This window comes from Artemia franciscana, unplaced genomic scaffold (assembly GCF_032884065.1).
Source record: "Artemia franciscana unplaced genomic scaffold, ASM3288406v1 PGA_scaffold_32, whole genome shotgun sequence".
NCBI lineage: Eukaryota > Metazoa > Arthropoda > Branchiopoda > Anostraca > Artemiidae > Artemia > Artemia franciscana.
Genome location: NW_027062665.1, coordinates 2,774,372 through 2,799,433, shown reverse-complemented (window position 1 = coordinate 2,799,433; position 25,062 = coordinate 2,774,372). Strand labels below are relative to the sequence as shown.

General features: G+C 37.4%; 1 protein-coding gene across 1 annotated transcript in view; it reads left to right on the top strand.

Moving 5' to 3' along the window:
- LOC136041669 (transmembrane protein 41B-like) overlaps positions 1-25,062 on the top strand; it is a 63,838-nt gene that overhangs the window by 13,622 nt on the left and 25,154 nt on the right. The window contains exon 2 of the mRNA XM_065726386.1: positions 10,674-10,920. Within this exon, the coding sequence (XP_065582458.1) occupies positions 10,674-10,920 (247 nt within the window). The remainder of the gene's footprint in view (positions 1-10,673; positions 10,921-25,062) is intronic.

Sequence of the window (25,062 nt, the reverse complement as noted above, 5' to 3'; positions counted from 1 at the left end):
AACACAATAGAGCGAGCTCGTTTCTTAGTCTTTTCAATTCCCAGGTGTGATGAATGGATGCGGTCTAGGATGTTCTTGCGGGAATTTTTTGGAATGACCAAACGATCGCCTTTCAATATGATCTGGTCTATGACTGTTAACTCGTGTCTGACGTTCCAAAATGGGAGTATGTTTGTGGGGACGGACCTTTTAGATTCGGGCCAGCCACTTTGGATAGTCTTAGTGAGCTCAACCAATTGATGATCAGCTGCTGTCTCTTCTTTTAGCTTTTTAAGCCTGTCCAGGCTTATTTGGAGAAGCGTCATCACAGAGTGCACGTACGATTCGATCTCCATTTGCGTTTCTGTATCCTCTTCAGGGAGATATAAGCGGGATAGGGCGTCGGCAACAGGAATTTCTTTACCAGGGCGAAATATCACTGTAAAATCATATGGCTGGATTTTCAGTAACATCCGCTGCAGCCTAGGTGACGACTTCGAAATTGGGCTGTTTAGGACGACTTGCAGAGGTTTGTGGTCGGACACAACGATGAATTTCTGGCCATACAGGTACTGATGATAATGCAGGCAGCCAAAGAGGATAGCGTATAATTCTTTTTCTATCTGTGAATAATTCTGCTCGGTGCGATTAAGCGATCTCGATGCAAAGGATACAGTTTTTCCATTCTGAAGAACGGTAGCCCCAAGGCCGAACTTTGAAGCATCGACTTGGAGCTCGGTGTTTCCTGATGTTGGATCAAGGAATGATAATGAGTCACAAATCGATTCTTTGATGTTTGTGAATGCTGAGTTCTGCTCTTCTTCCCACTTGAACTCTCGCTGGTTTGCCAGTTCGCGAAGTGGTTGGTTCAGTGAGGAAAGATTGGGTATATATCTTGCCAGATAGTTCATCATTCCCAAGACGGTCTGAAGTTCATCTTTAGTCGATGGGATGCGTATTTTCTTTAGTGCTCGAACCTTCCGTGGATCTGGATAGATGCCAGCTTCCGATATTATGTGTCCAAAGTACGGGATGCTATCACTTTTGAACACGCATTTTTGAAGGTTGAGCTTCACGCATTTCTCGCGGGCTCTTATAAGCGCGCTGAACACATTAGAATCGTGCTCTTCATCGGTTCGGCCGGATATGATGATGTCATCCACTATGACTGAAAAACCTTTGATACTTTCAAAGGCCTCCTCCATGCGGCGCTGGAATTCGTCTTGCGCCGAGATTAGGCCGAACGGCATCCGTTTGAACTTGTATCGGCCATATGGTATGTTGAACGTTGTTAATTTGGACGACTCCTCGTCAAGTTCAAGCGACCAATATCCATGGCGAGCGTCAAGTTTTGTGAAGTACTTAGCGCCGGCATGTTTCAAAACAGCTTCGTCGAGTGTAGGCATTGGATGATGGGGTCACTTGATGGCCATATTCAAGTCGTGAGGGTCGATGCAGAACCGAAGACTCTTGTCAGGCTTTTCAATTACAACTGCAGCGTTGACCCAATCTGTGGGGTGGGAGACTTTTTCTATGACCCCAAGGCTTTCCATCCTATCGAGTTCCTTCTTAAAGCTGTTTTGGAGGGCTATCGGGACGCGTCTAGCTGGTACTGCTTTTGGTTCAGCTCCTTCTTTCAGCGTAATGTGGCACTTTCCTTTGAGCTGACCAATACCTTGGAAGAGGTCTTGGAATTCTTCGACAAATAGATTTGATTTCTGGACCTTTGAGCTCTCAACTGTGAGGACCAGCTTGACTAAGTTGAGTTTCCTGCTAGTATCGAAGCCAAGGGATTGGTATGGGGGCATCTTTTACAATGAAGAAGGGCTGAGTTCCACTGCTGCCGTTTGTGTATGTACATGTCAGGTTGCAGACTCCGAGCGTATGTATTTTCTGGCCGCCAAAACTAGTAAGAATCTGTAGCGTTTCACGTACTACAGGCTTTGGCTTGAGGGTCTTGAAATTCCTTTCTGGAATGATGTTTGCTTGGCCACCAGTGTCGATTTTGAAAGTGATTCTGGCTTGTCCATTCACCATAAGCTTCACATAGGGTTGGTCCTCACCTTTGTCCATGTTAACAGAATCAATAATGTTCACTGTATCGATAAAGAGATCATCGTCTTCATTTCGAAATGCTTCCTGGTTTATGAGGTTTACTGTTATTCTGCTGCTTTTGCAAACTTTCGCAAAATGATTTAGCTTGTCGCAATTGCTACACGCTTTTCCTTTGGCTGGGCATTTGTGCAGGGGGGAGTACTCTCCGCCACAGAAGTAACATTGTTTATAAGCTTGTGCACTCTGGTTCGTTTTCTTGCCTTTTCGAATGAAGTCAACTTCTTGTTTAATGTATGCATCCTGGCCTCCGTGGGTGTTGCTCGAGCCAGGTTGCGACATTGTTCTAAGTTGCACCTGGGTTTCTACATGTGCCCACGATATAGTAACTACTTGTGACAGGGTCAGATTTGAACCTGCCTTTAGGAGCTTCTCTCTGACTCTCGCTGAGGAGATATCACATACAAGTCTATCTCTTATCATTTCCTCTTTCAAGTCTGTTGTGGAGTATTCACATTCCCGAGCCAATAACTTTAATTCTGTGATGTACTGATCGATTGTTTCACCATCACGTTGGTCTCTTTTGTGAAAGAGGTATCTTGAGAACACCGTGTTTGACTGGGGGCTGAAATATTCACTGTATTTGGATGTGTATGCTTCAATTTTGTCTGTTTCTTCAGCAGATATTGTAAATGTACTGAAAATGTCTCTCCCCTTTTCTCCTAGCTAGATCAGCAAGAACGCACACTGGTTTTTTTCAGTCTTTCCACTAAGGGGTCCTTCGAACATGAGGGTTGCATGTGTTTGGAATCTCGACCATGCCTCTTTGAGGTTGTCGCTTGACCAGTCCATTGTGGGGTATGGTACGTTGGCTTCCATGACTTTTAGAGGGGCTCTGACACCATGTAAAAAGTCGGTTGATTCGTAAGCAGACGTTTATTCAATACTTGTAGAACCCAGGTCAACTGGAATAGAAAAGCTAAGTCAGAATGTTACAGACTGGTGTAAGGAACCTTGGCTCACAATATAGGGTGCACCTAATGAGTTGAATTATCATCCTCACTGACCAGTGTTCACAGGATGTGTCCTTATTGCTGGCAAGTGTGATTTAAGGTAAGCGTTTTAGTACAATAAGTTTGCATGGGAATTATAATTTACTCATCTTTAAGCTGGCAAGGTAAGGTAAAATACCCTATCAGTACCAGCCTATCAATGCATCATGGCTAAGAAACAAGGTGGATGAAATGACATTTTTGAGTTGTTAGGTGTTCAAAATAATGCATTCAGAATGATCCGAAAAAAATTTCAGAGGTAAAAGACTAAAATTTTTGGTACAATCTGTTAAAAATTATGGTGTAATGGGTTCACAGTTTTTGGCACTAGCTGCCTCTGTTGAACTGGAATCTATTCCCCCTTAAAATAGCAATATAGATATAAAAAAAAGGAAAAATCTTTTATGCCCAGGCTATTAAAATGTCATGTGCATTATCCCAGGAAAAAGCTCAAGGGGATCAAGATGAATTTTTCAGGGAGCCTGGGGAACAATTGGACCTTTAATTTTTAATTATGAGGAGTAGACTGTAATTGACAGAAACACTGTATCTTGGTTATCAAAACAGCATATCTAAAAGCTCAAGTGGAGATTGAGCTGAAACTTTGGAGGGTGATGAAATAGGAGGGCATTATATTGTGGCCTTAGAGGAAGGGGAAAACAGCCAATAAGTATTTCTCTTTGACCCAGTCTCAATGAAACTTGCGAAAAAAATAAAAATATATTACATTCACTCAGGCTATTCATATAGCTTTTCTGTGGTATCTTGGGAATAACTCTGCAGAGCAAGTTAAAACCTTCAGGAATTGTTTGGGATTGGAAAGAGGACTTCGAATATTGTATTTATGGAAAGGGACAAAGGCTTTTAAATATTTTTGACTCTTAAATCCAAGTTTGTCCAAAAAACGACAGACTATTTTCTCCTTAAAATTTAAAACTTGTATGCACAAAGTATTGGATAAAGGTGACCCAATTTGCACTTTGGACCAAAATAAGGTCCAACATTCAATCTGTTTGGTTCCATTGTTGAGATGGCAGTTAAAACATTTTACATAAAATATAAAATATAAGCGCCCCCACCAACTAGGTGGCGCAAACAGCCAGTATATATATATATATATATATATATATATATATATATATATATATATATATATATATATATATATATATATATATATATATATATATATATATATATATATATATATATATATATATATATATATATATATATATATATATATATATATATATATATATATATATATATATATATATATGTATACAAGTTGTTTGTCGACTGACGTCATGTTTGTCCACTGACGTCATTATAAGGATTGAGCATTATGACGTCATGTATGTATTTTGTATGTTTGTATGTGACGTCAAAGGCTTTGTTTATGGCGTCATTATAAGTATGTAAGAAGGCGTTTCAAAGAGAAATTTTTAGTATAGATCTTAAAATGACAGAACAAACAGCCGAGGAAGCTGCTCAAATAGTTAATTCAAAGAGAAATTTTAGTATAAATCCTACAATGGCAGAAGAAACAGCCGAGGAAGCTGCTCAAAGAGTTAATGCCAAAAGGCTTGCAGCTAAAGAACGCAAAACCGCGCAGTTAGATGAAAATCAGCCTGAACAGCAAGAGTTAAAACGTATTAAAACTGAAAATGATTGGGTTTGGGATTTGACTTGGATAAGGTCATCAATGCCTACCAGATTCTAGTTAAAAAACGAAGGTTCGGCAATATGTATTTCATAGTGACGAAAGATAAGCCAAGGTAAAACAAACCAAACAACTTGAAAGTGATACCAGTGATAAAAAAAGCAATGAAATATTATGCCTACAGATTAATGATTCGTCATTTATTACATTTACATATAATCCATCTTGGGATTAGATACAACAGATTTTACATCTTAGACAATTGCCGGTTAATAGCCATGACATTACGGCCCGTTTCTTCCGGCAAAAGTTGCTCTCCTTCATCTCCAACAGAGTTATGGGAGAAACACAAATCGCAAATGGCCGAGAATATACTCCACCGAATACGGCTAGAAAGGTCAGATATGACCTTGGACTTGACAACAGAAATTTATAACTGCACTTTAGTTGTGATTGAAGATTTGTGCTTATCTATTGCAAACAAACTTCTCAAGCATTTTGGAATGCCTTCACCTAATCTTACTGCTTCTATTTCTACATGTGTAGAATGGGATCGTGAACAAAGTTACAACACAATTGATCTATTGTCGTATGTTACAGACTGGGACACCGGGATACAACGAATATAAATGACGACCGGGACACTAAAAGAGAAATTACAGACCGGGACACAAATGACAAGCGGGACACAGGGAATATAAATGACGACCGGGACACTCAAAGAGAAATTACAGACCGAGACACCGGGTCACAAATGACGACCGGGACACAGGGAGTATAAATGACGACCAGGACATAGGGACAGAACTACAACGGGGTCGCTGGAAGGGCACATGGGGTATATATAAATGACAGCGGGGACACAGGGAATATTCGATTAGCAATTACCATCAACAAAGCCCAAGGGCAATCATTAGAAAAATGCGGTATAGATCTGAATACGGATTGTTTTCCCATGGACAATTATATATTGTATGTTCAAGAGTTACGTGCGCGGGGGATTGGGGGGGGGGGGGGAGCGCTTCGCGCCACACCACCAGACAGAATGTTTGGACTGTCTGTCTGTCTGTCTGTCTGTCTTGTCTGTCTGTCTGTCAGGAGGTATTAGTATGGGAGGAAAGTGTGCCTGATGCATTAGAAAATACCCAAATTTAGAAAATTTATACCCAAATTTTACAACCGTTTGCAAGCCTTCAAATAAATTTAAAAAAGGCCTGACTGGGGAGTAAAGATTAACGTTTAACCTACCAGCAATTGAACTAAGTTTGACAAAGATGCAGCAAGGTAATAACTACCCTCTTATTTCAGAAGAATGTTTTCTTTGTAACATTGAAGAACATATTCACTTGCTTATTTTTTACACGCTAAATATTTCGCCATAACAAAAGGTAACTAAAGAGTGAGTTGTACTAATTAGAACCAAAATTGTAAAAGATAGTCTTAAATGCTATATTTGCAAACAGAAAAGAACCAAAAAAATTATTTCACAACGATATTTGGCAGTACTCTTTTTAGGGGTTTCAGGTCATTTTATTTAACAATGATATGTGCTTGTCTTTTTCTCTCAGAAAGTTTTTGATACAAGATATAAAAGAAAAAAGTAATCACAATAAAATAATTGCCAAAGCCAGGATTCGAACTTGGAACCTGCAACTATTATGGGTTTGACCCAATCGCTGCCGCTCTACCAATTGAGCTACTTTGGCTTATATGCTTTCGTTTTTAAATTGATATATGATGAAATAAATTAATATAAAAAAAATCCTCAGGCCCTGAGTTGATTTCATGTTTTGTATTTTTAGATGTTGTAAAGATACTCTTCGTTTTCAAATTTTCGCTTTGAAAATTGAAACTGAAGAAATTAGATAATCGAATGGAATTCAGAGAAATTTTTCGTAAAGTAAATCCTTGTGGTTTTGAACAAATGGAAAATAACCATATCAGAACGAAAATGGCTAAAAAATATGAAAGTTTAGTTTTTTTTCCAAGCCTTCAAATAAATTTAAAAAGGCCTGACTGGGGAGTAAAGATTAACGTTTAACCTACCAGCAATTGAACTAAGTTTGACAGAGATGCAGCAAGGTAATAACTACCCTCTTATTTCAGAAGAATGTTTTCTTTGTAACATTGAAGAACATATTCACTTGCTTATTTTTCACACGCTAAATATTTCGCCATAACAAAAGGTAACTAAAGAGTGAGTTGTACTAATTAGAACCAAAATTGTAAAAGATAGTCTTAAATGCTATATTTGCAAACAGAAAAGAACCAAAAAAAATTATTTCACAACGATATTTGGCAGTACTCTTTTTAGGGGGTTTCAGGTCATTTCTTTTAACAATGATATGTGCTTGTCTTTTTCTCTCAGAAAGTTTTTGATACAAGATATAAAAGAAAAAGTTATCACAATAAAATTATTGCCAAAGCCAGGATTCGAACCTGGAACCTGCAACTATTATGGGCTAGACCCAATCGCTGCCGCTCTACCAATTGAGCTACTTTGGCTTGTATATGTTTTCTTATTTGAATTGATATATGATGAAATAAATTAATTAAGAAAAATCCTCAGGCCCTGAGTTGATTTTATGTTTTATATTTTTAGATGTTGTAAAGGTGCTCTTCGTTTTCAAATTTTCGCTTTGAAAATTGAAACTGAAGAAATTAGATAATCGAATGGAATTCAGAGAAATTTTTCGTAAAGTAAATCCTTGTGGTTTTGAACAAATGGAAAATAACCATATCAGAACGAAAATGGCTAATAAATATGAAAGTTTAGTTTTTTCCAACTTGAGAAGGCAGGACGGACCAAATTCGCAAAATCAGATTTCAAAATTGGTCGGGAAGTGAAAAGCAGAGAAACAATAAATCAAAAATTTGACGACATTGTCTTCTATTACTCAGAAAGTAACAGAATTTTTTTTCCTATCCAGGTAAATCACTGCAGCAAAAGTAAAACCATCAAAAGTGGCAATTTCAACCCAAGAAGTGGTAGATGTGATTTTTGATACAAGATACAAAAGAAAAAAGTAATCATAATAAAATTAATAGTAAAGCCAGGATTTGAACCTGGGACCACCAACAAAATTCAGGCGCTCTACCAACTAAGCTACTTCGGCTTGTATTGGTATTTTTGTATTTGTTTTTGTATTGGTATTAAATAAAAAAAACTAGTTTTTTTAAATGTAAGTAAGGAGCGACTTTAAAACTTAAAACGAACAGAAATTACTCTGTATATGAAATGGGTTGTCCCCTCCTCAACGCGTCGCTCTTTACGCTAAAGTTTTACTCTTTGCCACAATTCTACTTTAAAAAAAATTAAAAGCTTTTAATTTTTCTAGCAGTTCTTTGTCCTTCTTGAAGCAGGGTGATGCCAAGGACATTCCAACCTCGAAACGTAGGCAAACTAGTACCTTGTGTAGCTTCATAAATTATTTTGGGCCTCTGCTGGAGATAGCTTTTTTATCACTCTGAGAGATTGGATACAGAATTTTTACGATTGCTGGACTTAAGTTGACAATCAACTATGACTCCAATATCTCTTTCTTCAGAAACTGGAAAGAAGGGGGGGGTACCTTGGAGATGGAACTGCTGATATGAACTTTAATTGCCAAATTGGATTACATGGCATTTATCAGCACTGAAAGAGAGGAAAAATGTATTGTCCTAAGTCCCAAGAATGTCAAAGTCCTTTAGGATAGATTGCAGGTCAGAGGATGTAGCTGCTTTACCAGCAGGGTTTGAATCATTAGCATAAAGAGTAATGAGGTTTGAGATAAGGTCGTGTGCATCATTTATATTGAAATTGAAGAAACTTGGTCCATGAATGGTCCCCTGGGGAACGCTGCTTAAAACTGTTGTAGACAAGGAGAAATGAGGGACACTTTGAGAGTCATGACCTCTTACAACTTGTGTTCTTTCTGAAAGTGAAATCTGTATCCACTAGGCAATAATATGATCAACAGCTGCTGCTTATAGTCTGCTGATGAGGAATTCATGACAAACCCTGTTAAACGCTTTTAAGAGGTCCTGGAGTACCATGTCAACAGGGAAATCTTTATTCAACAATAATGTGACGTTCTCATATGTCTATATTAGGCTAGTATCAACGGGCCTTAAAGATCTGAAGCCATGTTGAGTGGAAGTGAGAAAGTTGTTAGTTTCAAAGTGATGAATTAGATGCAAAATTTAAAACAAAGAAAATATGGTTAGATAAAAACTAAAGAAAAACAAGTTCTGTATAAATATAATCCAATAACTTTTTTTGTCTTGTGAGCTTGTGCTTACATAATATGTTGACAAAGCCACGTAAACTTAAAGGGAAAACAAATATTTAGGGTTATTTGGACATCTGAAAGTGCATCAACAAATTCTTATATCCAGATATTGCCTTAGACTTACCAGGCTGGTATAAAGAGACACAGAATGTTCTTTGAAGACAAAAACTATACAAAAAAATATTGCATTTGTTTGTGATACTTACTACTTACTTGTGCTTGCAGCAGGACCAGGCTTTATTGCCTCATCTAGCAACCAAACGAATCTTTTGAATGAGAGTTTCTCATGATGGCCAGTCATGTGTCAATGCTTTGGCAAAATTTAGCTATTGCTTGTCCCATTTTCGGCCAAATAAATTAGAAACTTCCAGCAGGCTCCAGATCTTGCCTAACAAGTGACCACCAACTTTTTAAATTGCCTTCCTTTCAACTACACCATTTTGATAAGGGTTCAACCACAAGTATCTGTTTAAAAAGGCGTTTGTTGGGGTGTAAACGTGTCCAGTCTGACAGAGTTTGATGATGCTGTTTATAATGCCTAAAATAAGCTGATGTCTAATAATAATTAGTTTTGTCTCAAATCAGTTAGTAACTTACTAGGCATGTGTAGCTAGGCTAGATGAATCTAAGAGGGGAAAAAGAGTTTTAGGCAAAATGATTTGTTTTAGTATGTGAAACACTAAAATTGCTTTGAACATTGTTTCTCCCTAATCAGCATGAAGGTTTGAGGGTAAATAGACTAGACTACAGGGACCTCAACAAGGGCCTAAAAATTCTGAAACTTAGTACAAAAAATTAAACATTTTTGGCGATCTGCTTTGAGTTTCTAGGCAATTTTGATTGTTCAACAAGAATTTTTGGACCAAACGAACCTCAGCTAAGACAAAACAGGAAACAAATCTGGTTGCATTGATTTCTGATATCCTTTTTTTCTTCAAGATATGTTAACAGAATTTGTCCTTATAAATGAAATTGACATGCAGTTATTTAAATAAACAAACAGTTGCAACAGCATACATTCATAAGACTCATTTTTGAATGTAGTAGATTAGAACGCGTGCATATTCAATGGTTCTAAAGGATGGGGATCAAAATGGCTTCAGCTCTATAGCCAACCAGAAATTATCTGGATTCTAAATGCATTTGAATATTTATATACTCCCTATTCATCTGATGATAAATTACTAATGGTATTAAAAGAAAGAAACTGGTTTATATTAATGCACTCCCTATTCATCTGATGACAATTACTGATGATAAAAAAAAAGAAAGAAACTGGCTCAGTACTCAAGCACCATCTGAAAGGGAAATGAAACTCCTCTTATACCTTTTGGTTTTGTACCTTATTGTTTGCTTCATTTCATTGTTCATTTATCATTCATTTATACCTTTATCTTTCTAGACACTTGGAAAGATAAATGGGATCATCTTGCCTTTCTCTATTAGAAGACAACTGCTGGTTAGGTTGTTGGAGAGGGGTAAATAATTACTTAAAGCTTATCATATTAATAATTACTATCACGAGTAATTAATTACACTAATTAATTACAAATAATTACTATCATGATGTATATTCTAGAAAATTTAATATATGCTAAATACAACACTGGTACTTAGAAATTTTTTAACACTAACTATGTTGTGTTTCAGGTAACAACTCTAATGGAACTGCAATGTATAATAAAGAAACAGAATATTGTTTAAAGCAATCCAAGACCATGAAGATTCAAGCAGCTGAAGAAACTGCAGGGAACAATGGTGAATCATTTCCAAAGGAAGTGGAAACAGAACAAACTGGCACCAGCACTAGAAAATCAATAGTTTTATTGTTTGGTATATTCTTGACATCATTGTCTATATTAGCTTTGGTTTATACAACATTCCCTGAACTTGAAGAGTAAGTAACATGCTGTATTCTTGTGAGATGTTAAAATTAACTGATCAAAGTCATCACGTTTCTTTATTACCACAATGAAATTTTGCTTTAATTTATTGGTTCTGTCTTTGTCATACCCTTTTCATTGGTTTTCCCCTGTATACATATGAGAAAATTATCTGAAAAGTAATTTCTAAGAAGATAAGTCTAGTCTATTTGGATTCAAATAACCATGCCCTCATAAACGTGACTGGATAATCTACATTCAGTTGTAATGCATTCAAAGGACTGAATAGCTTTTAAATTGTAAGATTGAGTACAAGGAATTTCTCTGGCCCTCTATGTTTGAAACACTTGAATATGGGCAAAAACAGCCAATAGTCTTCTTTTACATACAATGCTATCAGTGATATTATATAAATAGTCTGTACTATATAAATGGACTCTAACATAGTCAATACTATGCTATCCTCTTTTCTTTTTCTTTCTTCACTTCTTCTTTAGAAGAAGAAATAGATTGATAAAAATTGCCTTTCAATATAATGTTTTTATAATCAATGCTGATAGTCACCTAAACTGTTCCCATTGTTTTATTAATGAGGGTTTTTGACTCTTTTGGAGGGAATTCTGACAATATGTGCAGCCTGGTGCATAAGTCACTTCACTATTTTAAGATAAAATGTCTTTTGTAAAGGAGTTGACTATGTTGATTTTTTGTTCTACATGGATTAAAGATTTGAATTTTATTTTGATTGATGCATGAAGGATAATGCAATGTAGCTTAATAATGTGCCATTTTCTCATAATTTTGAATGTGGTTGGTTTATCATATTAACATTTTGCTATGCTATGTTGAACATTTTCAATTCTCGCAGGCATATTTACAAAACAGCCTTGTTCAGTTCAAGACTTTTCACCAATAGAACGAGTTGATGATGATGATGCATATTGTTATCTATATATATAAAAACTAGCTGTTGTATATAAAAAACAGCTATTGTAGCTGTTGTATTGTTGTTATATAAAAACCTAGTTGGTGGGGGGGCTTCGCGCCCCCCCCCCAAGCCCCCCCGCGCGCGTAAGTCGTTACGCGCCATATTAGTTACGCGCCATTGTAGTTGTGTCCCTATGTCCCACCTGTGAATATATATATATATATATATATATATATATATATATATATATATATATATATATATATATATATATCTATATATATAAAAATAAGTTGTCTGTCTGTGGATGGATCAGGTGACGTCACCTGAAAAAACTGGATCAGGTGACGTCAAAACTGAAAAAACTAAAAAAAGGCAAAAACTACAAAAAAACTAAAAACTAATAAAAAAAATAAAAAAGCTAAAAAACTAAAAAACTAAAAAAAGGCAAAAACTACAAAAAAACTAAAAACTAATAAAAAGTCTAAAAAACTAAAAAAACTAAAAAAAGGCAAAAACTACAAAAAAAACTAAAAACTAATAAAAAAAATAAAAAAGCTAAAAAACTAAAAAAACTAAAAAAACTAAAAAAAGGTAAAAAACTAAAAAAACTAAAAACTAAAAAAAACTAAAAAAAAAGGAAAAAACTGAAAAATAAGCTAAAATAAAGGTAAAAACCAATAAAAAACTAAAAAAAAAACTGAAAAAACTAAAAAAAGGCAAAAACTACAAAAAAAAAACTAAAAACTAATAAAAAAAGTAAAAAAGCTAAAAAACTAAAAAAACTAAAAAAACTAAAAAAAGGTAAAAAACTAAAAAAAATAAAAAATAAAAAAAAACTAAAAAAAGGAAAAAACTGAAAAATAAGCTAAAATAAAGGTAAAAACCAATAAAAAACTAAAAAGAAAAAAAGGAAAAAACTAAAAAAAATTTTCATCTAAAAAACTAAAAAAAACTGAAAAAGGTAAAAACTAAAAGAACTAAAAAAGAAAAAAATAAATGACGACACTCAAAGAGAAAGCGACCAGGACAAAAGGAATGTTCGATTAGCAATCAACAAAGCACCGGGACACAGGGAGTATAAATGACGACCAGGACATAAGTAAAAAAAAAAAAACTATCTATATATATAAAAATAAGTTGTCTTTGGATCTGTGGATCGTGGATCAGGTGACGTCACCTGAAAAAACTGGATCAGGTGACGTCAAAACTGAAAAAACTAAAAAAAGGCAAAAACTACAAAAAAAACTAAAAACTAATAAAAAAAATAAAAAAGCTAAAAAACTAAAAAAACTAAAAAAAGGCAAAAACTACAAAAAAACTAAAAACTAATAAAAAAGCTAAAAAACTAAAAAAACTAAAAAAAAGGCAAAAACTACAAAAAAAACTAAAAACTAATAAAAAAAATAAAAAAGCTAAAAAACTAAAAAAACTAAAAAAACTAAAAAAAGGTAAAAACTAAAAAAACTAAAAACTAAAAAAAACTAAAAAAAAGGAAAAAACTGAAAAATAAGCTAAAATAAAGGTAAAAACCAATAAAAAACTAAAAAAAAAACTGAAAAAACTAAAAAAAGGCAAAAACTACAAAAAAACTAAAAACTAATAAAAAAAGTAAAAAAGCTAAAAAACTAAAAAACTAAAAAAACTAAAAAAACTAAAAAAAGGTAAAAAACTAAAAAAAATAAAAAATAAAAAAAAACTAAAAAAAAGGAAAAAACTGAAAAATAAGCTAACATAAAGGTAAAAACCAATAAAAAACTAAAAAGAAAAAAAGGAAAAAACTAAAAAAAATTTTCATCTAAAAAACTAAAAAAAACTAAAAAAGGTAAAAACTAAAAGAACTAAAAAATAAAAAAATAAATGACGACACTCAAAGAGAAAGCGACCAGGACAAAAGGAATGTTCGATTAGCAATCAACAAAGCACCGGGACACAGGGAGTATAAATGACGACCAGGACATAAGTAAAAAAAAAAATTAACAAAACTAAAAAGAAGGTAAAAACTACAAAAAAACTAAAAAGAAAAAAAAACTAAAAACTAATAAAAAAACTAAAAAATCTAAAAATCTAAATAAACTAAAAAAGAAAAAATAAGGAAAAAAATAAAGGAGAAAAACAAAACTAAAAAACGAATGTATATACAGACCGGTACACCGGGATACAAATGACGACCGGGACACAGGGAATATAAATGACGACCGGGACACAGGGACACAACTACAACGGGGACACCGGGGGAAACAGGGGGATATAAATGACGACCGGGACAAACAAACTAAAAAGAAAAAAAAACTAAAAACTAATAAAAAAACTAAAAAATCTAAAAATCTAAATAAGCTAAAAAAGAAAAAAAAAGGAAAAAAATAAAGGAGAAAAACAAAACTAAAAAACGAATGTATATACAGACCGGGACACCGGGATACAAATGACGACCGGGACACAGGGAATATAAATGACGATCGGGACACAGGGACACAACTACAACGGGGACACCGGGGGAAACAGGGGGATGTAAATGACGACCGGGACACCGGGACAGGGAATGGTCGATTAGCAATCACCATCAACAAAGCTCAAGGGCAATCATTAGAATCATGAGGTATAGATCTGAATACAGATTGTTTTCCCATGGACCATTATATGTTGCATGTTCAAGAGTCGGTAAACCTGACAATCTATTTATATGCAAAGACAATGGGACAGCAAAGAATGTTGTATATTCGCAAGTTTTACGTAGTTAAAACCATATATATATATATATATATATATATATATATATATATATATATATATATATATATATATATATATATATATATATATATATCTATCTATATTCACAGGTGGGACATAGGGACACAACTACAATGGCGCGTAACTATTATGGCGCGTAACGACTTACGCGCGCGGGGGGGCTGGGGGGGGGGGCGCGAAGCGCCCCCACCAACTAGGTGTTGGGGTGGCGCGAAGCGCCACCCCAACAGCTAGTATATATATATATATATATATATATATATATATATATATATTTAACTACGTAAAACTTGCGAATATACAACATTCTTTGCTGTCCCATTGTCTGTGCATATAAATAGATTGTCAGGTTTACCGACTCTTGAACATGCAACATATAATGGTCCTTGGGAAAACAATCCGTATTCAGATCTATACCTCATGATTCTAATGATTGCCCTTGAGCTTTGTTGATGGTGAGTGCTAATCGACCATTCCTGGTGTCGCCGTTGTCATTTATATATCCCCCTGTACCCCCCGGCGTCCCCGTTGTAGTTGTGTCCCTGTGTCCCGGTCGTCATTTATATTCCCTGTGTCCCGGTCGTCATTTGTGTCCCGGTGTCCCAGTCTGTGATTCCTTGTGTCCCGTTGTCCCGGTCGTCATTTGTGTCCCGGTGTCCCGGTCTGTATATACATTCGTTTTTGAATTGGTCTTTTTTTTAGTTTTTAGTTTTTTAGCTTTTTTTAGTTTTTTTAGTTATACCTCATGATTCTAATGATTGCCCTTGAGCTCTGTTGATGGTGATTGCTAATCGAACATTCCCTGTGTCCCCGTCGTCATTTATATATCCCCCTGTGCCACCCGGCGTCCCCGTTGTAGTTGTGTCCCTGTGTCCCGGTCGTCATTTATATTCCCTGTGTCCCGGTCGTTATTTGTATCCCGGTGTCCCGGTCTGTATATACATTCGTTTTTGAAATGGTATATGATGAAATAAATTTTTGTATTTTTCCCCTTTTTTTCTTTTTAGTTTTTTTTTTGGTTTTTACTTTTTTTTTAGTTTTTTTCTTTTTTCATTTTAGTTTTTTTTTATTTTTATTTTTTTTTAGTTTTGTTTTTCTCCTTTATTTTCCATTTTTTTCTTTTTTTCTTTTTTTTCTTTTTTAGTTTTTTTAGCTTTTTTAGTTTTTTTAGTTTTTTTATTAGTTTTTAGTTTTTTTTTCTTTTTAGTTTTTTTTTTAGTTTTTACCTTTTGTTAGTTTTTTTTTTTACTTATGTCCTGGTCGTCATTTATACTCCCTGTGTCCCGGTCGTCATTTGTGTCCCGGTGCTTTGTTGATGGTGATTGCTAATCGAACATTCCTTGTGTCCCGGTCGCTTTCTCTTTGAGTGTCCCGGTCGTCATTTGTATTCCTTTTGTGCCGGTGTCCCGGTCGTCATTTGTGTCCCGATGTCCCGGTCTGTAATTTTGTCAGTCGAAAACATGACGTCAGTCGACACACAAACATGACGTCACTCGACAGACACACACACACACAGACAACTTATTTTTATGGCACTTGGTATTAACCAAGTGACATATAGCAGTCGCCAATTCTGTCGGTCTGTCTGTCGGTCTGTCTGTCGGTCCCGGTTTTGCTACTTTAGGCACTTTAGGTAAGCTAGGACGATGAAATTTGGCAAGCGTATCAGGGACCGGACCAGATTAAATTAGAAATAGTCGTTTTCCCGATTTGACCATCTGGGGGGGGGGGGAGTGGGGGCCCGGTAAATTCGCAAAATATAGAAAAAATTAAGTATTTTTAACTTATCAGCGGGTGATTGGATCTTAATGAAATTTGATGTTTGGAATGATATTGTGTCTCAGAGCTCTTATTTTAAATCCCGACCGGATCTGATGACCTTGGGGGGAGTTGGAGGGGGAAAACCTAAAGTCCCGGTTTTGCTACTTTAGGCACTTCCAGGTAAGCTAGGACGATGAAATTTGGCAAGCGTATCAGGGACCGGACCAGATTAAATTAGAAATAGTCGTTTTCCCGATTTGACCATCTGGGGGGGGGGAGTGGGGGCCGGTTAATTCGGAAAAAAATAGAAAAAATGAAGTATTTTTAACCTTTGAGCGGGTGATTGGATCTTAATGAAATTTGATGTTTGGAATGATATTGTGTCTCAGAGCTCTTATTTTAAATTCCGACTGGGTCTGATGACATTGGGGGGAGTTGGAGGGAGGGAAACCTAAAATCTTGGAAAACACTTAGAGTGGGGGGATCGGGATGAAACTTGATGGGAAAAATAAGCGCAAGTCCCAGATACATGATTGACATAATCGGAACTGATTTGCTCTCTTTGGGGTAGTTGGGGGGGGGGGAGTAATTCTTAAAAATTAGAAAAATGAGGTATTTTCAACTTACGAATGGGTGATCGGATCTCAATGAAATTTGATGTTTAGAAGGATATCGTGTCTTAGAGCTCTTATTTTAAATCCCGACCGGATCTGGTGATGGGGGCGGGGAGTTGGGAGGGGGAAACCTAAAACTTGGAAAACACTTAGAGTGGAGGGATCGGGATGAAACATGGTGGGAAAAATAAACACAAGTCCTAGATAGATGATTGACATAAACGGAACGGATCCGCTCTCTTTTGGGTAGTTGGGGGGGGGGGGGGGTATTTCTGAAAAAAAAATGAGGTATTTTTAACTTACGAACGGGTGATCGGATCTTCATGAAACTTCATATTTAGAAGGACCTCGTAACTCCGATATCTTATTTTAAATCTCAACCGGATCAAGCGTAATTGGGGGGGGGGGCAGTTGGGGGGACCGGAAATCTTAGAAAATACTTAAAGCGGTGAGATCAGGATGAAACTGGATGGGAAGAATAGAAACCTGTCTAAGATACGTGGCTGACATAACTGGACCGGATCTGCTCTCTTTGGTGGGATTGGGGGGGGTAATTTTGAAAATTGAGGTATTTGTAACTTACGAAAGGGTGACCAGATCTTAATGAAATTTGATATTTAGAAGGATCTTGTGCTTTAAAGTTCTAATTTCAAATTCCGACCAGATCCTGCGACATTCGGGGGAGTTGGAGGGGGGAACCGGAATTCTTGGAAAACATGAAAATTGGAGTATTTATATCTTACGAATAGATGATCGGATCGTAATGAAATTTGATTTTTAGAAGGAATTCATGTCTCAGAGCTCTTATTTCAAATCCCGACCAGATCTTTTGACATTGTGGGGATTTGGAGGGGGAAATCTTGGAAAAACACTTGGAGTGTAGGAATCGGGATGAAGCTTGGTGGATAGAATAAACAAATATCCTTGATACGTGATTGACAGAATCGTACTGGATTCGCTCTCTTTGGTGGAGTTGGGGGGAGGGGTTCAGTGATTTGGCGAGTTCGGTGCTTCTGGACGTGCTAGGGCGATGAAAATTGGTAGGCGTGTCAGGGAGCTGCACAATTTGACTTGATAAAGTCGTTTTCCCAGATTCGACCATCTGGGGGGGCAAAAGGGAGAGGAAAAATTAGAAAAAAAATAGGTATTTATAACTTACGAGTGGGTGATCGGATCTTAATGAATTTTGATATTTAGAAGGACTTTGTGACTCAGAGCTCTTATTTTAAATCTTGACCGGCATTAAGCCTCTTATTTTCCTTTTTAAATCAATCTATTGATTCATAGAATTTTGTTAGAGCTCATACCATATGATCTCTTGGCTCTTAGCTCTTCTCGCCTCGTCACAAGTGCCATATGAGCTCTTAGCTCTTGTTATATATATAGATAGATAGATAGATAAGTTGTTTGTCTGTGGGTCTGTCGAGTGACGTCATATCATCATGTCGTCATGAAGTTAGTTGTTGTCATGTTTGTTATGACGATGACGTCATTAAAAGTATTTAAGAAAATCGTTCAAAGACAAATTTTTAATTGTAAGAAGATCGTGGACGGAAAAATGTTTAATTGTAAAATGACTGAAGAACCTACAATGGCAACAGCCGAGGAAGCTGCTCAAAGAGTCTATGCCAAAAAACTTGCGGCTGATAGAGAAAGTAAGAAAAGAAAACGTGCCGAGGAATCACAAGAACAGCAAGAAAACAGGCTTGCGGTTAAAGAACGCAAAACCGCGCAGTTAGATGAAAATCTACCTGGACAGCGAGAGTCAAAACATGTCAAAACTGAAAATGATAGCGATGATGATTGGGTTTGGGATTTTGACTTGGATAAGGTCATTAATGCCTATCAGATTTTAGTTAAAAAAGCAAAGGTTCGGCGATATATATTTCAAAGTGACGCTGAAAAATAAAGAAGAAAAAGAAAACTGAAAAAAGAAAAAAGGTAAAAAACTAAAAAGAAAAAACACTCAAAAGAGAAATTACTGGCCGGGACACAAATGACGACCGGGACAGAGGGAATATAAATGACGACCGGGACACTCAAAGAGAAATTACAGACTGGGATACTGGGACACAAATGACGACCGGGACACAGGGAATATAAATGAGGACCAGGACACAGGTATTTAAGAATATCGTTCAAAGACAAATTTTTAATTGTAAGAAGATCGTTGAAAGAGAATTTTCTAATTGTAAAATGACTGAAGAACCTACAATGTCAACACCCGAGGAAGCTGCTCAAAACGAATGTATTCAAGCCGAAGTAGCTGAGTTGGTAAAGCGTTTTGTTTCAGGTTCTAGGTCCGAGAGGCCCCAGGTTTGAACCTTGGCTTTAGCGTTAATACAAAAGAAGAAAAAAACTAAAAAAGGTAAAAACTACAAAAAAACTAATAAGAAAATACTAAAAAAACTAAAAAAGCTAAAGAACTAAAAAACTAAAAAAAAAAAAAAAAAATGTAAGAAACTAAAAAAGAAAAAAAACTAGAAAAAAGGTAAAAACTACAAAAAAACTAAAAACTGATAAAGAAAAAAAAACTAAAAAAAGGAAAAAACTGAAAAATAAAGGAGAAAAAGAAAACTAAAAGCCGGGACACAGGGAATATAAATGACGACCGGGACACTCAAAGAGAAATTACAGACTGGGACACTGGGACACAAATAACGACCGGGAGATATAAATGACGACCGGGACACTCAAAGATAAATTACAGACCGGGACACCGGGACACAAATGACGACCGGGACACAGGGAATATAAATGACGAACGGGAAGCTCAAAGAGAAATTACAGACTGGGAAACTGGGACACAAATGACGACCGGGATACTGGGAATATAAATGACGACCGGGACACAGGGAATGTTCGATTAGCAATCACCATCAACAAAGCTCAAGGGCAATCATTAGAATAATGAGGTATAGATCTGAATACGGATTGTTTTTCCCATGGACAGTTTTATGTTGCATGTTCAAGAGTCGGTAAACCTGACAATCTATTTATATGCACAGACAATGGGACATCAAAGAATGTTGTATATTCGCAAGTTTTACATAGTTAAAAACATATATATATCTATAACGAAAAGAGAAATCTTTTCTCTTTTATCCGTATTCACAGATGGGACACAGGGACACAACTACAATGGCGCGTAACTAATATGGCGCGTAACGACTTACGCGCGCGGGGGGGCGAAGCGCCCCCACCAACTTGGTGTTGGGGTGGCGCAAAGTGCCACTCCAGCAGCTAGTCAATGAACAAAACTCAGTGGTGTGAAATAATAAGTTCCCAAGGACTGAGTGACCAAGTATAACTTTCCCATACCGTACATCAAAGTGAAGACAAAAAAGTCAGAATTCACCATGAAAGTACTGTTAACCAATATTGGACTCTTTTTATGTAGAAATAGTTGCCGGAAAGTTGTCAACCTTGTCTGACATGGTTGCTCTTTTCTTCTTGTGGTGCTGCCCACTGATTTTGAAAATCTCTAAACTGGGTCTTAGAATAAGATACAGTGAACAGAAATATACTTTTTGTGTGAATAGAAATAGTAATGCCGCCAAAGCAGAAACGTTGATAACTGTGTAACCTGTAATAAAAACTTAGACGAGAGTTCATCAGCACTAAACTGTAATGGCTGTGAAAATCGGGTCTTAGCAGCTTGCCTAAAATAACTGACTCTGAATATGACCTACTGAACAAAAGAGTGGAGAAAATCTGTCTCAAGTTTGTCCAGCATGCAAAGTAAGTCCTCACAGTGCTTCACATCAACAGTGCTTCAGCTGCCGAGATCACATCTATTGTGGGCAATGCTACAACAAAGTATAAACCAGTCCATTGCACAGTCGGCGGAAAGTCTGAGATCCAAGCTCCAACCATCTATGAAAAAGTTAACGTGGTCGAATCATCACTCGCGAGTAAGTGTAGCGCTGACGACGCCTGATGAATTGTGCCAAGTGAAGTTTCTTCTCTGCTGCTCTACCTTTGACAATCATTAGAGTCGGATGTTTGTCATATTGTTTGTGCTGAAAAAGACAGAGAGAATAGAAAAAACAATGTCATATCGTTTATGATATACAACACTCCTAGAATAACAGCAGAGCTATTCTTTCAATCCTAGAGAAAGATTTCGGTATAAAATTCGACTCAGTAACCAACGTACAAAGACTCCGGCCTCGCACCAGAGAAGGATCCACGGTGTAGCCATCGGATAGCTGCCCACCACCAGTCATATTTATGGTTAGTTCCTTAGCACTGAAAAAGTAAATTCTGCAGAAATCATGAGAAAAAAGGCGAAATATAATTTAGAAACGACATGTCAAGGAAGACTATACCTGCCATGAAACGCTTTTAGAAGAGCTTGAAGCCAGAACTGCCACAGGGGAGATAACCCTAGCCATCCGTGACTTTCAAATTGTGTTAAAAAACGGACAAAGCCAAAGGGAAGTACCCCCATCCCAGTCGGTGCCCATACAGCCCTAAACCTGCATAATAGGGGACTTGTATATAACGTTGTAAATAAAGTTTCTAGTTATGGTGAGCATAGTGTAGGACTAACTGAAAGGGTCTAAGACCTATGGCAAAGTTCTTGTGTATTCGCGTATGATGAGGAGTTATCCCTGACTGCAACGGATACATCCTTGACATTCACAACCGCCAGTTCCAGTATCAAGTTTCAAGACTTTCAGTCGGATGCTGCCCCCTTTGAGCTGATTGAAAAGGATCAGTTGGGACCAGGTACAAACAGCAGTCAACACCTAAGTCCAGACTTCTATTTTCCTATCTAACGTTGACCAACTAACAAAAAAATTACAGGAACTTAGGAGTCTGGGATACCAAAAAGACTTTGACCTGGTTTTATTAACAGAAGTGTGTCCTAAGAATTCAAGAACAAGACTAGAAGATTCTCATATGAATATGCCTGGTTACCGAGTCGTCTTTAACCTTTCTTGTACTGGATGCAGACGCAGTGTTCTGACCCTGATCAAAAATAAATATGCAGTACGTTAGCTGAGCATTGAGGCAAATTCAGCCTCCATCGAATCTGTATGGTTTGACCTTACTTATGAAGACCATAACCACCGCTCTCTCAGAGTTGGTTGTATCTATTGAAGACTGTCTTCGCCCTAAGCCATTGAGACTGAGAACACTCTCATAAATGTTCCGTTAAGCTATTGAAAACTTTAAAGGCGATTTTATTATTGGAGGTAACTTCAATTTCCCAGTACTGATCTGGATGGATGGGTACCGTTACAACTCTACTGCCAATATCCCGATTAAAGCTAGATCATTCATTGAGATTGTACATGACCGTTCTGCCTACCAACTAATTGACCAAACCCACTCGGTTTTGCCCTCCCCAACAACCCACGGTATTAGATCTGGTATTTGTAAACAGAATCGAGGCGATTCAGAAGGTAAACTATCTCCCACCAATCAGGAAAAGCGACCATCTTGCCATAGAAATAATCACCTCTAGACGTCCAGTGAAAACCAAATGCAGAAGGCAGGTTTATACAGAGTACGAGGCTATTAGAAGGGAGCTGAGACTTGTCTACTTCAGGGATATGTCGACTGGGATGAGCTACTTCAGGGATATGTCGACGACCAGTGGGAGAAATTCCTGACAGCTGTCACCGCGACAGAAATGTAGAAACGTGACAGAAAGGCTGGTTCTTGTACCGAAGACCGTATATGACTTATAGCATCAAAAGACAAAGAAATTGGAAACTGTGCCATTAGAAAAAAAGAGATAAGCCTGTTCACTATGAAAAGTACGTCCAAGTTCAGAACAGACTACGAAACTGAACTAAACAACTGTACAAAATTTTAAATGCAAGAGTAACCCAAAAAATTCTTGGAGTTATGTGTCCAGTAAAGACCACCCTAGGCGCTGTGTTAAACGCCTCACTACTCATGATGGAAGAGAAGTAACTGACACCCAGAAACTAGCAAACTTACTAAACAACCAGTTCGCTTCCGTCTTCACAACAGCCTCCGCCCACTCCTAAATGCGACATACCATCTCCCGTAAGCACTGTTGTTATCACTGCACCTACGGTGAAAACGAGGCTAAAAAACCTCCATGCAAACAAATCAGCCGGTCCCGACGAAATCCACTCGAGGCTGCTCAAAGAAACAGCCACCGATATTTTCCCTGCTTTTTGCCATCTGTTTCAGTTTCCTTCCAACAGGAGAGGTGTTCCCTCACAATGCTTATATTACACTCGTATTCGAAAAGGGGGACCGGTCTACAACTGAAAACTACAGATCTATAAGTCTGACGCCAGCTGTCACTAAGGTTTAGAGAGAATTGTCAACGACGCACTTATCATGCACCTCGTTTCCAACAGCATTATCTCGGACAAACCACATGGTTTTCTTCCTGGAAGTCAGTCGAAACCAACCTACTCGAAACTTACGATCTAATTACTCAGCTTCTTGACAGAGGACTTCCTGTCAACCTAATTCTACTCGACATTGCCAAAGCCTTCGACTAAGTCCCTCATAGTCGTTTACGCTCCAAACTACAGCCGTGGGCATTAACAAAGAGCTAGTTGACTGGCTAATGGGCTTCCTTGGTGACAGAATACAAAAGGCTCGGCTCTTTACCACAGACGGAGAGAAGGTCTGTTCAACACCTCGCCAAGTTCTGAGTGGCGTCCCTCAAGGAATTCTCCTCGGACCGACCTTATTCCTTATCTACATCAAGGATCTGGTAGCTGAAAAACAAACACCTGACTTTACACCGACGAGGCCAGATTCTTCTCGTAGCGATGAAGACTAAGAGGAATTTCACAGCCAACTCCTAAGCCTCATAGACTCCATTCAAAAAAGACATAATTCTCGTTATTGGAGACTTTACTGCAGTAGTGGGCACGAATTCCGACGGTAATGAAGACGTCATGGGAAAATTTGGGAAAGAAGTGAGTGCCTTCTGGAATACTGCCGGGACAACGAGCTGGTAGTGGCCGACACTCTTTTCAAATACAGAGAGCGACGAAAAGTTGCGTGGAAATCAATTGATTGAAAAACCAAAAAGTCCCGAAACGCTGGAAAACTAGCACGCTAGACACAGTCGCTCTTGTAGGAGGAGACGTCGACAGCGATCACACACTGGTAATGGCATCTTTCCGTCTCCGTCTAAAGTCGGCAACAAAACTCCAGAAAAAAGTCCCGAGATTCCGCACTTAGATTCTGAAAGACGAGTCATCTCGCAACCATTACCCGATGAATCTCGATTTGGCTCTCAAACACCTCAGAGAGTTCTTCAATGAACCCAGAGGAAATAGATTTAGGCTCCCTAGTCGAAAAGAGCACCGAGATCTTCATACAGGCAGCCGAGACAGTCCTTGGAAGAACTAATGGCTCCGAAAAGCCACGGATCACAGATGATATCATTCAACTGTGTAAAAACAAGCGTGCTATCGCTAATAGGCAAAACCCAGAAAGCAGAGACATTTATAAGCATCTTAAGTGAAAAGAATAGATCGAACGTGCTCTAACCGCGTACATACATAACAAATGCGACCAATGCCAGCTTAACTTCTGAAAAGGCAATACCTCTGCCGTGTACAAAAGAATACGAGAGCTATCGAGAGCCGTACGAGAGTTACCGCAAAACTACACTAACGAATGTATTCTTGGATAAAGACGGGACTCCCATCAACGATGCAAAAGGAATAAGAGAGAGGTGGAAACAACATTTTCGTGAAAAGTTACCCCCCCCCCAATCAATCTTAGCCCTGTCATTCTTAGGAATTTAACCATTTCCCCATTGAAACCAAGCACACCACCACGTAGAAGCGAGGTTGAAGCTGCCTTTGTCACTCAAATCAAATAAATTGCCTAGACCAGATGGATTGCAAGCAGAGTTCCTGAAAGTCGACTCAGAAGTCATGACAGATCTCTACCACAGAATTGCTACAGCTGCCTGGCTCAAGGAATATTTCCCGAAAATGTGTGTTCTACTACTATAATTCCTCTGCATAAGAAAGGGTCCAAAACCGAATGTGACAATTACCGTCCAATCAGCCTGAAAAGCCAATCTGCCAAGGTGTTGACTAAGATACTACTGGACAGAATAAAAACACTAACCAGTC